Raw genomic sequence first — 15611 nt, 5'->3', positions numbered from 1 at the left:
TTTCAATTCGCATTTCTTGTATTTTGCATTTTGTTTATTGAAATCAAGTTTCCAGTCTCTTTAAGTTCTTAATTTTACTTGCAAGTTAATCGTTTATCAGTGTTGTCGAAAAACACCATCTCACACACAGTACTTTGGCAAGACGTTTTCCCAAAAGAACCCCTTACTCTTAAACTTTTTCAAAAGGGCCATTAATTATGTTTCTAACTTTATCGTCACTTTCAAAAAAATCTTTAACATAAAAAAAATTCTTACTTATAGTTTTATTTTCTATCAATACTTTTATTTTTTGAGTTTAATAGTTGTGCACTATTATTATTAGTGTAAAACATTTTTACACAGAAATCCAATAACTGAATGTCACATATTTAAATGCATTTATAATCCTTTTTATTTCAACTATATTAAAAGCTTATTTTATGACTTGGCAACCTATCATTGGATGTCTGTGTAAAAAATGTTTACATTAACGGTGCATTATAATTAAATTCTTATTATTTTCATTAATTAATATTAGGATATATATATAATATTAAGACATTTTTAAATTATATACTTTTTTGTTTATGTTAATTCTCATTGTTAATTTTATTTTATTTTTTTGTTACAAGGAGGAGCTAAGGCCCCGAAAACAAGTGACTAAGAAACACTAGACCCTAGTAGAGGGTGAGAACGGGAATTCAAGTCCCGATGCAAGATTCCATGACATTCACCAAAGGGGGTATAAGTTCCAAAAGTAATAGATAAACCTACTTTAGCTAGATAATCAGCTAAAGAGTTGCACTCCCTTGGAGAATGTTGGATAACAAGATGCCCATACCCTGCTACCAACTGACGGATATTCAAAGCAATATCCTCGTACTGATTCGATGACACATCTTGGCCATTGAGATGATTAACTAGGCCAATGGAGTCACTCTCGATGATGACTTATAGGGGAAATCGAGACTGATGACCAAGTCAATTGCTGACTGCACCGCAAGAGCTCGATGAGGAAAACGTTAGGAGAGACTAGATCACCAAGGTGGCGACTAAAGCCAACTACCCACGCACCCTCAGCATCACGCACGACCCCACGCATTGTAAATTTTTTTGACATTAATTCTCTTTGTTAATTATGTCAACTTTTAGATTTAAATTTATTTGCATTATCATTATGATTTTACCCGTTAAATATTTTTACAACGTCTCTACTCTCTAGTTTATCTTTTTGTGATAGTAGTTGGATTCATTTTGAAGATATCTTTGATTGAAAAATTAGAAAGATTTATAGAACCTGAGAGAACCCTATATCTCTAGTATTTTTTTTGGTCCATTGGAAAGATAAATTGCATCCTCCAAGAATTTATCCCTAAATCTTCCTCTTCCAACTCAAATATGTCTCAAATTTTACAACTTGAGCTATTATTCAAGAAATACCTTTGTTTGTAGAGCGATTAATTTGCATTAATAATGTGTGGGGAAGAGAGAGGTAACTACTGATACAAAGTCACAAACAGCTAATCAATTCTCCATTATTCAAATAGGAGACTTTTATTGGAGTTTTTTTTTTTTTCAAATTGGAGTTTGATTAAATATTAATAATGTTTTCGAAAACCGTTCTCAATTTAATTTTTTAAAACTAAAATGACTGAACAGTTAAAAGATGTTTTCTGTTTCAATTTTTAGTTTTTATATAATAATTTTTTAATATTCAAAAACATCTAATTCAAACTATTTTTTCTTGAAAAGCAGTTTTCGAAAACAGTTTTTAAACACAGTTTTAAAAAACTGTAATCAAATCGGTCCTAGTTCCCCCTCTTCTCTCATCAATATCAATATCAATCAATATATATTAGAAAAGAAGAACTCCCATCTGGCTGATTTAGTGACGTGTCACTCTCACGTTAATTCTTAGTGACGTGTCATTCTCACGTTAATTCTCATAAAAAAAAATTCACGTGTCATTCTCAAGTTAATTTTGATAAAGCAAATACATTTTTTTAATTTTAGATTTGATTAGGATTTAGGTTGATTATTTCTTGATTTTATCTTGATTTATTTTTAGAGTATTAATTAATTTTTATGGTATTTTTATTGAATTTTCGGATTTTTAATTAATTCAGGATTTTAATTAATACTCCAAAAATAAACTTTTTCTTCACCTAAAATTTATTTACCGACTTTTTAAAGGTAATTTTAAATCTGAGAAAAGGTTTTATAAAACATTAAAATTTTAAAAGATTTGCTTTAATTATCTAAGATTTACCTAGATTACTCCTTACTAATACTGCATCAGCCATCTCCTCCCCTATATGCCTCTACTGTGAACCGGTTGACATGGAGGAAAAATGAGGAAGATCACTCGAGTATGCAACTTGCTTCATGTGATGCTGATAATTGTGTAGTGTTTGCCATAATTATTGTTGAGTAATTAGATTATTTTCCTCATCCTCTTTTGATATATTTGTTAGAATATTCTCAGGTACGTCAAAATTGTGGCTCATCCGAGAATATTTCTTCATCATCCCTACTGTTCTTCATTCTTTTTAATTTTTTTTTGAGTTTTAACCACTTTCTCTATCTTTTTAATAATGGTCCCTGTGTGTCAGATCAAATTTTATCAAATAAAGAACCGTGAACTGCTGAAGCAGTTGAAACAACTTCCATTTTCAGGTACTACTTTCATTCCCTGATTTTCTTAATCCTATTGTGCCGCCACCATGGTAATCAAGTTTGTTTCCTTTATGGGCAAATTGAAAATTGAAATGATGATTAAAGAAACTTAATTATCAGTATCAATTAGTAATAATTGAACAACTTCGGTTGTGTGTGAAATCCTCCCTACTATTGCTTATTGCAGGACCTTGCCTAAAGTTCATTTGCACTGAACTATGTCAAGAACTAAATTCTATTATGTTCTCATACCTATTTTTAAGTCAACTTTTTGACCTATGATGTTTTATTCTCTTTTTTTCTCTATTTCATTAGTTGAAATTTCAGAAACAATTAGAGCTAACTGAACCATGTTACTTACTGATGTTGTTATGCTTTCATTTCTAATATTGCAGATGAGTTTGTTTCAATTGCATTTTGTGTTGGTCCAAGGTGGCTGCTAGGAAGCAACGTTATCCACCTTCTTCTGTAAAATTAGCTACTTATTATATCTATTATGTAGACATAATTTCTTTTAATCATATATGGAGTTGATGGTAGTTGCTTCCAGCGTCAATATGTAAATACATATGTTAAGGATAGGTTTGGCAAAACATTTCTATCAATAGTGTTGTCAATTCAAAATTAGTATAAGCAAGATAAAGAAGCAATTTAAAATCACCCAGATTCTGGAACTGGTTAAACTTGATCAAGTTAGTCAAGCATTTACTAATTCATGAGAATGACCACCTCAATCTCTAATCTTTGATTCTACAATTACTTTTAAGTTTTAAGAGTTGCAAATAAATAGAATAAAAAAATCTGCAAAGAGTACTCTAACTTCTTTTTTTCTATCTATGGAACTTACCTTTAGAACTTCAGTAGGTGTTCTGTTTTTCCTCATACACCAATTCTGTAAAAACGACTTCGGGTTTTTTGTTGATTAATCTCCATTTATGTACTCAATGGTCAATTCTTTTACTTACATCAACCATGTAACTATAGGATGGTCCAGCAGTGCACACTCATTTACCAAAACGCTCCAATTCTTTAAGTGAAACACACAAGTTTAAGCCCAACTTTATTTTTCCTTTATCTATTATTGTCATATAAGAGTAAACATCAAAGGTCTCATATCACTTTCCCAATATAGATGTATCAAACAAAGTAGTCCGAGTATAAAATATATACAATGGACATGATCAATTGATCACAGTAGTTCAGACTACTCTTCGGTTCCTTCACAATCCTTTATGATTTACCTTTCACAATCCTGATTTGTGCTACTATCACACCCTTTTTTTCTAAGATTAATATGTGTTCTGAATGCTTTATTGGTGATTTCTTATATGTATGCTTTGTGTTATTGTCTTCATGTTCATGAAGAATGTGAAACGATTTTCTGTTGATTTGGATTAAGCTTAGTTTGATGTATCAAATACAATAGACATATTCCCCGTGCAACGCACGGGTAAAAAACACTAGTAGGACGACGAATCATGTGAAACTTTAGCAAATCAAAATTATTTAAATTTTAATAGATTTTTAATTTTTTAGTTTAAATTTAATTATATTAAAAGAGGTTGGGTAAATCACCTAAGATTTATCTTGAGTAAAATCACCTTATCTTAGGTAACCCAATATCATTTTAACAAATTTCATAGAATATTTTAGTTCATAACACATGTCAAAATATTATTTATCCACCATAAACTAAGGTAATTTTGTTCAACATTTACCTTGGGTAATTTAAACAACCTTAGAAAACATTAACTACAAAGAAATTATAATGAAAAATTTACAAGTTACAGTATAAAATAATTTGGATAAAATACATAAAATTGTTTTATGTTCATGCAAAATTTATTAGAAGAGAAAGCATATTATATATTTGATTGTCAGCTAGTCAGCTGTACATGTTAATGTTAATTCGCATGCTCTCAGGTTGTGTATTCATATGTTTCAAAAAGTTGTGTATTGCTTATTTTCTAGCTAGCTTGATGAGAAGACTATTTATGAGATTATATTCATGAGAAAACTATTCCTTTTTCAAAGTTACACCTATTCATGAGAAAACTATTTATTTCTTTTGAAAATTAGACGGGCTAGTAGTCGCATCCCATTTGCGTGTATTCATGCTTATTTTCTCATATTACATTATAAAAGTGGTTTAGAACTTGAGATAATGTCTAAACCATTTCATAAAATATATTTATTTCATACTAGTTTTTTCAATGATAGGAAGGATTTCCTCTAGATATATATTAAAAGAGTGCACTACAAAAGTAAGATTCTGAAAATTTACAATAGGTTTGGATAATGGGCGGTCCCCCAGTAAATTTCTTTCCAGTTAAAGGAAATTGCTCCCACGAGAAAGCAACACGCACAATTAACGATTTTTAGTCATAACACAAGCAATCATAATCACAAATGCGCAACATTGTTGTCAGCTTATCTGCTCTGAAGTATGCAGAAGGAAAGTTTTTGATCTCAAATGCGCAACATTGTTGTCAGCTTATCTGCTCTGAAGTTTGCAGAAGCAAGGTCTTTGATATCTATAATTAAGCAAGACCACGCCCCTGAAACTGACGCATTCAATGGTACATGCAATAGAGGTTATATAGTAGCATCCCATACATTATTTTTCTCAGCCTCTTCTTGTCCTAGGCAGCTAGAAAGATTTCGGTTAGCCTTAATAAGATGTAAGCGTCTGCCAATCTGAGCGATTCTAGCTTTGCACAAATATTTCGAATCGGGTTTGAACCAGGCTGCTGCTGAAATTACGAACAACGATGCCAGAAAAGATGGAATAAGAGCAGGCAAAAGTTTTCGGTTAAGTGTGTTTCTTGTAACAATTGATTCAAAAGTTGTTGTGCCTTAACAAGATCTACTTCCACCTTTTGAACCTGAATCAATATGCATCGCAAGAGCTTTCCATGCAACAGGTTTAGAACTGGATGGTTCAGTTCTTTCTCATACCTATCCATCAATATTTTCATCATTTCCTCATTTGATGGCCCTTGAGGAATTCTTTACCATGTGTCTCTTGCATTTTATGCAATGATTGAATGCTCAATTGCACGTTTTCAAAGTCTAACATGATGTGGGGTTTGGCAATTCCTTCTTGGGTCGGCAGTAAATTCTTAAAAAAAGTTAATGGCTTCTCTTTCAGTTCTTCTGAATCTGCCCTCAAATGATTCCTTATTAGCCAAATTGAGCATGTTGATAGGCTAACAACAAAAATTGTGTAAGGCAACCATCGTTGCATCATAAGCGTAGGTGGTCTTTAAAAACATAAAAGAATCAACTTTCTTCCACTTCTTGGTTAAGGAAATCAATCCTCTTCCTATTTCTCCGACTTGTTCATTTACATCATTAGCAAACTTCATATCAACAACTGAATTCCCTAATGATAAAAAGACAGATTCTATTGAATCTAAGAACCAGACAAGGTCACATCCTGTTGGGTAATTTTCCCAAGTCTAGCAGTCAAGGTCGTGTATAGAGATTTTGAGGCCTAAGGCGAAAATGTTAAAGTGATTTTGTTTTGACAAGAACCTTGAAAATACTTGATATATTACATAAATTCTTAATTTTTTATATTAATCTTCTAGTTTTTTAAGTTGCGAAATCATTTATCTGAGTTTTATGCTGCAAAATAAATAAAAACTATGAATAATAGAATCAGGAACACAATGAATGAAACAATGTGTGATTTTGCAACACTTTGATGTCAAATATCTCATTTGATAATTCACTTCAACATAGAAAAATAAAAAATAAAAATTCTTTTTTTAGAGAAGAAATAATGAACGAAATTTGTGAAGAGCAAACTTTTAAACTACTATAGATACATAAAAAATGAAAAATAATTGTTAGGAGTAACACAATTTTTTTTTTCAATTTTGAGAATGTAAAAGTAAAAGATATTTTATTTACTTGTTTTTTGGAAAATGAAAATTTCTAATACAAAATACAAGTACTAAATACTAATAACCTCTAAAGTTGCACTTCTAAGTTCTCACGTTGCGTTTCATATGTTGCCATTAATATTACCTAATTTTGTATTGTTTTATTCACTCTCTTAAATCTCAGTAGTATATTCTGTAAGACCCGGTTTTATGGCATATTACTTTAATAATAATATTAAATAATATTTTGAGAATTGTTTGTGTGATATGTGATATGATGCCTTTATAAATGACAATTATTTTATTAGGGACATTATTAGACCTTAATAATGTCTAGATGACGATGTACTCGTCATTATGAGCATTTTGACTGTAATATTGCTAGGGTTCTGCGACAGCGACTTTTAGGTCAAAATCGGCCCGACATGAGTGATGTGTTGGCGAATCGAGTCGACGATGACGATTTCGTGGGCCGCACCTTATGGGGAGGTGCTGGGCATGATTTTAAGAATATTCTAGGAGAGAATATTCCTTGGTTTTATTTTTGAAGGTTTTATTTAAATAAAATGAGGTTTTATTTAAATAAAATGAATTTAAATAATTTTAACCTATGGTTTAATATCAAAATTAATTCTGAAAATATTTTTGAGATATTATGGAGCTGGTGCACGAATTTTTGGAGCCAAAATTATTGATAAGGATTTTTTATTTTAAAATTGAAGTTTTGGGTGCATTTAGGAGGGAAATGATGCATTTAATGCATTAATTATTTTGGGGTTTTTATTTAAATTATTATTTTAAACATTTTTGGTGAAAATATGAGCATGGAGAGTGTGTGGTCGGCCAAGACTTGTGGAGGAAGGAAAAAGAAGAATTTTGCAAAAAAATTCCTTTTCTAGCTAGGTTTTATGAAGGAGAGACATTAGGGATTTGATTCTTTGACTTTCTAATTGATGGGGGATTGATTTCTAAATTTTTAAAACTTTAAGGGATCTCTCCAAATCTGATTGGAAACCCTTGTGATTCAGATTTAATTATTTTAAATAATTAGGGATTTAAATGCTATTTTTTGGGGTTTAATTAGGAAATAAACCTAAATTTGAGGGCTAAATGTGGGGAGCTTGGAAAGCTCTAGAAACCCTGGGTTGGGCTGAAGAAAGTGGCGGCCATGGGCCTCACTTGGAGAGGAAGAAAAGCAATTAATGCTTTGCTCTCACCTCTCACTATAAATAGAGAGCTCCCCCTCTCATTTCTTCACACCAAGAGCTCTCCTCTCCTCTGCATTTGTGTGAGCTCTCTCTCCCTCCCTTGTCTTTATTTTATTTTTCTTTTTCTTAGGTTAGTTTAGTTTCTAAGCCTTGAGCAAGGTCATTCTCAATATGCTCTGTGGTTGCAGCTTAAGCTGATCTGCCAAATCCAGAAGATAATGATTTTAATCAAGTTGCTTAGAGATGTTTATCAATCTGAGGGTTTTCTTAAAGAAGTTCTTGATGTTCTTATGACCTTCAAACAAAGGATTTTATAAAGGAGGTTTTGATCTTGGGAGGATTGAATCTATGCGAAACTTATGTTTTTTCTTCGAAAGTTCTTCAAGTGTTCTTACGATCTTCAAGCAAAATGTTTTAGAAAAGAATGTTTGATCTTATGAAAGAAATGATTTTGGATTTTCAAGGTTTTTGGGGCGAATTTCGTGATCAACAAGGGGATGGGCTTATGATCGATTCAATTGTCCGATTAGTAACGTTACTCTGTCCGTTCGTTGGTAGGAAATTTCCAAGTGTAGATCTAGCTTCAAAGAGCAACCCGAGAGTTCTAGGAAAGCGTACCTTTGAGGTAAGGGCACTTCGGCTATGATTGATTGTGATTATATTATTGTGAAATGTTAAGGACCTTATGATATATGAATATGCTAGTAAGGGCACTTCGGCCTCGACCTAGATAAATTGTTTGTGATTGTGATTGTTAGCAAGCATGATGCTAGGACTATTGATGATGTATGTACTAGATATGCTATATGATGATGATGCAATAAATGTTAGCTAGTGTTATTATGAACATGCCTATATGCCTAGGATGTTAGCTACATTTATTGATATGCATGCAAGTTACTATGTTACGATATTTTGTTCATATGAGATGAACATAATGGGCTTAGGGCCTAGTGATGACGACTGACTTGCATGACATGCATTTGTGGGCCAAGTGACCTGGATTGGGCTTGGTTGGCCATGGCTGGTGACCTGGACTGGGCTAGTCAGTGGTGACGTTCAGGGGATGGACCTGAACAAAGGACGAACGTGAAACGACAGTGCGTTGGAGAGGTCCAACCCCGATCATCAAGCTGTTGGAGGTGTCCAACCCCGATCGTGGAGTCGTGTTCGTCCTGCCTTTCCATGAGGGATTGGCTTATGGATATCCAAAGCGTCTGCATGCATATGCACAAGCATTGACTGACAATAACTTAGAGCTACGAGATAGACCCCCATACTTGTGCAACTTAGAGCTTGACATAGTTCTCCTATTTGTGAATGTTAGCTTAGAGAAGAACTTGTGATTGATAGGGTAGTATACCCTACTTATGATATGTGTGTGTTAGAAGTTGACCCTTGCTTGTTTGTTGTTTGTTGTTTGGGGCGCTTAACGGCTAGACAACAAGCATGTGTGTGATCAGTCGAGATGCGGCCATGCACCTGCTTGATGTGGACGACGGCAAGGCTCGAGACATCCACCGCGCGACCGATGGTTCAGCTATGGGGCTGGCGAGAGCAGAGGATGCGAGACGATATGATGCGAGCGTTGGAGGCCTTGGAGGGCACGCGGCCTATGAGTCGGGTTTTGAGTGGGATAATTGAGTCTGTACTGGGGGTGAGGTCGAGTGTTGTTTTAGGGCTCGATACCTACTTAAAGCCATCGTGTATGTGGATAAGCTCAAGTAAGGTTGAAAGCATTAGTTTCCTTTATTGAGTATTGATGTAATAAAAAGCCTTGGTCTATTAAATAAAATGAAGTTTATTCAGCATTTATTCTATCTTTTATTTACTGTCATTAAAAGGTTTTATTTCGACAAAAATTTACACACATTTTTTGGAAAAAGTTACTAAAATGACCCTCGAGAAATCGGGGCGTTACATATTCTATTTGTACTAAAGTTTTTTAGGGGGCCTAAATATTTTTGGAGGCCTTAGGAAATTGCTTAATTTGCCTAAGGGTGTACACGGCTCTGCTAGCAGCTTCCATATAAACTTGTCCTAAAAATGTAGCCAATACTTCTTGATACGTGGTCAACTAAGATACTTTTCCCTTGATAAAATTATTTGCAGCCCCAAACGAATCTGAAGCAATTACATATTAGAGGCCTTCATTATTGAAAACCCTAGGGCCCCTTTCAAAAACCATGAAATACAACTTGCGAAGCTCAGATTTCTTATCCAGGGACTCCCAAAAACCAATTCTTTGTCAATGTGTTGCATGCAGGTCAGACCCTGCAGTCCAATATGTTCTAACAGACGAATAACCTCATCTTTCTGAGAAGATGCATTATCTGAGGCGGAGGCAGAAGGTAGTGGTAATGAAAATGGAAAGTGATCATCAGCTTCAGGAATTCTGCACCGACGAATAAATTTCAAAAAAGCCATTATTGCCGAATGAAAATGGGTTCTCACGAAGTATGAACTGAAGCGAGAGTTAGCGGCCTAGCGTTGGATCTATAGAGACTCTCTATTAAGGAACTGTTTAGTTTAAAAAAATCATACGAAAAAACATCAACTAAAAACATCGGTGACCACCAAACATGGAGGACAACACACCAAAACTAACTTAGTTAATTAAAGAGGTAGAGAGACCATGTCCAAAAGTAGTTGACGGAAAAACTCTGTCAGAGTCACTCTTAACTAACATATTAGCCACTTTATTTGATTTTCTGTATATGTGTATTTTTCATAACTTATTTAAGAGGAATGTTCTCATAATTTTCTTTTGGTTACAAACGGAAAGAAAAATGTTCTCATAGTTTATTAATAATGAATAAATTATTTTATTTCCAAAAATAGTTGTATCAACAAATAATGGAACACAATCGTTTCATGTGAATATGATAAATTTTTAAAATCTTGTACTTATAATTGAAATTATTCATAAAAAAATTACAAAAGAAATCAAGAAAAATACAAGAAATAAGTCCCACATATTATCCATAGTGAAAAAATAAAAAAATATAAACTTAAAACATAATTTTCCATTGAAGAGAAATGCTACCAATATTCTTTGTCTAACACTTTATTTTTTATTAGTTAAAATCCATGTAGGGTCAACTAAAATATATGAGTCAACTCTCAATTTAGTTAAACCTATATAGATTTTAACCAATAATAAAAAAGAGTTAGTGTTAGAATGAGAGTGTCCAAGAGACTATCGCTAATCGCATACTCCTCTTCCCTTGAATTTCCCTTGTTCATGTAGTGGTTTAATCATCAAGAGTCACAATTAGTCCCACAATGAATGCATAGTCAATGTTCGGAGACACAGTGACCATGAACTTTTCTCTGCTAAATACAGAGCCAAACTTCTTCTTTATCTGCAATAACAATTATCTCCATAAATTTATATTTTCAAAGACCATCTTTCATTGCAGAAAACTAAGTAAAATATATATATTAATTGTGTCAGAAAACAAACCTTGGCTGCAACAGTGTCAGACTCGCCAATGTAAACAACCCATGATCGTGCAGATAAATTTGCTTTGACCTTGAAGTCACAAACTTTTGTGGTATTATTTGCCAAGAACACATTTAATGTAGTCCTTAGCTGGAATAATGAAGATCGCTTCCTAGTAAAGATCAAGTCTTTGGGTTCTGTACTTTTACCGCTAAATGCTTCCCAACAATCACTTGCTGCTAGTAGCTGCATAAACAAACTTTCAGGATAAATTTCAGGTAGGTTTCTCCAAGACACAATAAAAAAGGGTACTCATAAATCTATTAATAAGTTTGCATTTGAAAATCGTTCTTTACTTGATTCTAAAGTCAAAATTACTTATAGAGAAAATTAGTTTCTGTAAGTAATTTTTGAGTTTCAAAATAGATTTTGAGAAAAAAGAAGATGAATCCAATCAGGCTAGAAATGACATTAGGAAGAAGCATGAGATATAGTTAAAATCTTTAATCATAAAGTTATAACTTATAAGTAATTACAAATTGAAACTCCTTAGTTTAGTGGTGCATCAGTACAACCCCACATATACGCTTACCTACTAAATTTCAACACTATTGGATTGTTTAAGGTGAATTGACATTAAACGTAGATTGAATAGTAAATTTAGTTATGAAAGTCAGACAGTAGACAAGTTCGTCCCTAAAAGAAAAAAATACTCAATTTAGTCTTCAATATTGTAAAATGTCCGTCAATTTAGTCTCCTCTAACTTGATCAGTATTTTAAAACATTGAAAACTAAATTAAATATTTTTCTTTTAGGAACTGATTATGTAACAATCCAATATGATAAATATATATTTCCCAATCCAACATCCTATAGATTTCCTAAATTTGCAAGACTAACTCTTATAAATGTTGATTCATTAGCTGTTATAGTCTTTCAATTTTGTAATTTCATATATCTAGAACATGAGACGATCTAACCAGGGGATGGAAAACAGAGGAAAAACAATACAAAATTCGTAGCAGAAAGGAAGAAAATGGAGGCTTGGAATTTGAGTAGAGGATGAACTAACCGCTCTGCGAAGATGGAGAATTGGGTTTCCATGAGCATCATGTAAGAACCGGTGTTCGCGTGGTGTTACGATGGTCACCAGAGGACTCTTAACTGTGAAAACAATGCTGTCATTGATGTCTGTGACAGTGAAGTTATCACGCAGAGTCCTCTCTTTTGTGATTATCAGATCAACGGGATGTGAAGCTGTAATTGCAATTCATAAACGGTCAGCAGATCAAACAAACTAAGATATAAATGATGCATACGCAAAATATAACAGAGAATTAATTGATTAAATAGAATTAGCCTAGCTCAGCATAAGATGGATATTGTACAAGTGAGGATGAGATAAGCACTAAGAAGAAGAAATCATAGGGAAACAAAAACAGAAATAGTAATTCAAAACTAAACTAGTCTACACTCTACAATCATTACTTTTCAAAACTCATTGTTACCTGTCCTGGGACAACACAACATTCATTACATCAAGTAATCACTTATTGGTAATTTATAAGAGAGCCATCAGTAACTAGGAGGGCATCGAAAAAAATTCTTAACTTTGAGTTTTTGATATAATCATATCATATTCCAGAAATTTACTTATTATTTGCTCTGTACGATTTCAGAGTTCTGGAAGAGGTAAGAGAGCCAAAAAGCTATGTAACAGAAGAGGAGAAAGTAAAGGAAGTGGTTCATGTCAGAGCCAGAAGAGGTCAATCTAATAGTCACAGTTTAGCAGAAAGGATATCTTTTATAAATCCCTTTCAAGCCAAGACAGCAAATTCAATCATTAAATATGAATAAACTCAATGACTTTAGCTAATTTTCTTGCTTCTTTGATCAGATAAATCAATGTGGAGTAACTAACATCCCATAATTATTGTTTGATGTGGAGAGGAATTATATGATTGCTCCATGTTTGTTGTTTTTAGATTTGAATTGAATGAGTTTATTTGGTGACTACTTTTTTCTATAATTGTTGTAACCCGTTGATAAATGGATGTGATATTTGTGTTATATACTTAATTGTATTGAAGTATGACATGGTAGAATGTAACATTAATATGTAAGATGATTGATAAATTCTTTATCAAGGTATTTTGTCGGCATGACTGCTGTTTAAAACACAACCAGCATTTTTAAGTTTGTTTCTAACAAATATTGTAACATTGTTACTGTTTTATAATTATATTGGAAAACTTCAAAAATGCAGAATACACCTTTGTTATACATATTAAAGTTAAAATCAGTTTATTGTCACCTATGTATTGCCGAAGTTAATGATAACTTTTGTTGATGTTATATATGTGAAAAGGTAACAAATTATTGGTATGTGAGTTAATTTATTCACCTTAATAAATTACATAAATAAATAAGTTTAATCGTAGAATCGTTCGTCCGTGCATCGCACGGAAACTGGCTATTATCCTAGTAGTAATTCAAAACTAAACTAGTCTACACTCTACAATCATCATATTAATCGTTACTTTTCAAAACTCATTGTTATCTGTCCTGGCACAACACAACATTTATTTCATCAAGTAATCACTTATTGGTCATTTATAAGAGAGCCATCAGTAACTAGGAGGGCATCGAAAAAAATTCTTAAAACTTAACTTTGGTACTCATGTAAATTATTAATCACCTCACCAATATATGACAAAAATTTACTAGTGAGATTGGAAAATGAAACAGAAAATGGGACAAACTATGGCTATAATGGTGGCCAATTTTAGCCCCGATTTCTTTTTTGTTTTAAAGCTAAAGAGAATCTGATATATAAAAAATAGCTGTTATTAAAACTTGCAGTAAATCTCCAACCAAGCATATAGAGGTTCATACCAGGAGCACAGTACTGGGGGCCTATGATGGCGGCGGCAGATGATGACGGTCGATTTGCCATGATTGTTAAGCTCAAATTAAGAAAATAACAGAAGAATAAATGAGTTATTGAAATGTGTTTCTTTGTTATGTTGTTGTAGGATCAGGATGTTCTTTTTGGGTGCTGAAGCTTTGTTATATACAGAATCTGAAATGGTCAACTATGATGGAGTTAAGTTTCTTTCCGGATACGGAACAAACTTTTGAAGATGCTTAACATCACAACTCTAAGTTTGAATGAAAGAACATTTTTTGACTTTATGTTATGTACATAAGATACACATAAGAAAGTTTCAAAACTTAATTTGCACTTTCACGTAACGCGTTCAATGACTTAGCAGTTATCACCATAGGGGTGTTCATAACCGAACCAATCCAAATAAAATCGACAAACCGATCTAAAAAAACCGAAATCCAATCAAACCGAAAACCGAACGGACTGAAAATTGAAAAAACCGAAATTATTTATTGGATCGGATCGGATTTCGGATTTGATTTCCAAAACCGAACCAATCCAATCCAAACCGAACATTCACAAATATGTATACTTTTAGTTATACATACATCATTCCATTTACACTTACATAGTACATATTTATTGTTTATATATTGATTATATCACACATGCTTATTTATAAAATTACGTTTTAATAAAAAAAGTTCAAGTAATTATTTGAACTATATACATGCATCAAAGTAAACAATTATAATCACAATTTAAAAATTTGTTACTATGTTATAATTTATGAATGTTATATTAATGTTATAAATTATGTATCATATATTATATATTTTTAAAATTTATACAACACAATTTCAAAATATAAAAAAGTGAAATAAAAACCGAATAATCCATCCAATCCAAACCGCTATAGATTGGATCGGATTGGTTCGGATTTGAATTTAGCAAAAAATTCATTGGATGACAAAATCATAAAACCGATGAGATCGGATCGGATGATTTTTCTCATCAAAACCGATCCAATCCAATCCGCGAACACCCCTATCACCAAGTGTGTGAGGACTGAGGACGGAGGACAAGTCAACCTTGTTCTTTTTTGTGTTAGAAAGGAATGAGAAACATTTGATGTGCTGATGCATTACCTAGTAGCAAATGAATTAAATTAGTATGAAAAATGTTTGAAAGTTCATATTTATCATTTTTGAATGACCGAATAATTTTTAGACTTAAATAAATTTTAGTCTCTGCAACTGCAATATACATTATCTCCGAATTCAACCTTAAAAAAATTAGAGACTCTAAAATCTAATTAAATATGTAGACTTCTCTCAATTAATCATGTTATTTAAGCATTGTACTAAATGGTTAAAGAACGGTCTCCGTAGGATAGCTCAAGTGGTAGGAGCAGGATTGACATATGAGTTGGGTAGGAGAAGATCCATGAATCGATTCTTGGCAGATTCAATTTATTTTTCCGATGTAAAAAAAAATGGTTAAAGAACTAAACTATCAATTG

At 32.6% G+C, this 15611-nt stretch overlaps 1 protein-coding gene across 2 annotated transcripts; it reads right to left on the bottom strand.

Annotated features, from left to right (window-relative positions):
- Nucleotides 1–10623: 10623 nt before the first annotated feature.
- Nucleotides 10624–14297, bottom strand: LOC130728029 (protein LURP-one-related 15-like). Of its 2 annotated transcripts, none has more exons than XM_057579361.1 (4): nucleotides 14095–14297; nucleotides 12272–12456; nucleotides 11220–11444; nucleotides 10624–11118 (listed from the first exon to the last, which is right to left on the bottom strand). In XM_057579361.1, exons 1-4 carry the CDS (start codon nucleotides 14153–14155, stop codon nucleotides 11008–11010), a joined length of 582 nt encoding a protein of 193 aa, XP_057435344.1. In that variant the 5' UTR covers nucleotides 14156–14297; the 3' UTR covers nucleotides 10624–11007. The 2 variants fall into 2 exon arrangements, with proteins under 2 accessions (XP_057435344.1, XP_057435345.1); XM_057579362.1 differs by lacking the exon at nucleotides 14095–14297 and adding an exon at nucleotides 12708–12970.
- Between the last annotated feature and the right edge of the window lie 1314 nt (nucleotides 14298–15611).

Source organism: Lotus japonicus, chromosome 1 (genome assembly GCF_012489685.1).
Source record: "Lotus japonicus ecotype B-129 chromosome 1, LjGifu_v1.2".
Lineage (NCBI taxonomy): Eukaryota > Viridiplantae > Streptophyta > Magnoliopsida > Fabales > Fabaceae > Lotus > Lotus japonicus.
Note: the sequence above shows the minus strand (reverse complement) of the source record. Positions and strands in the feature narration are given on the sequence as shown.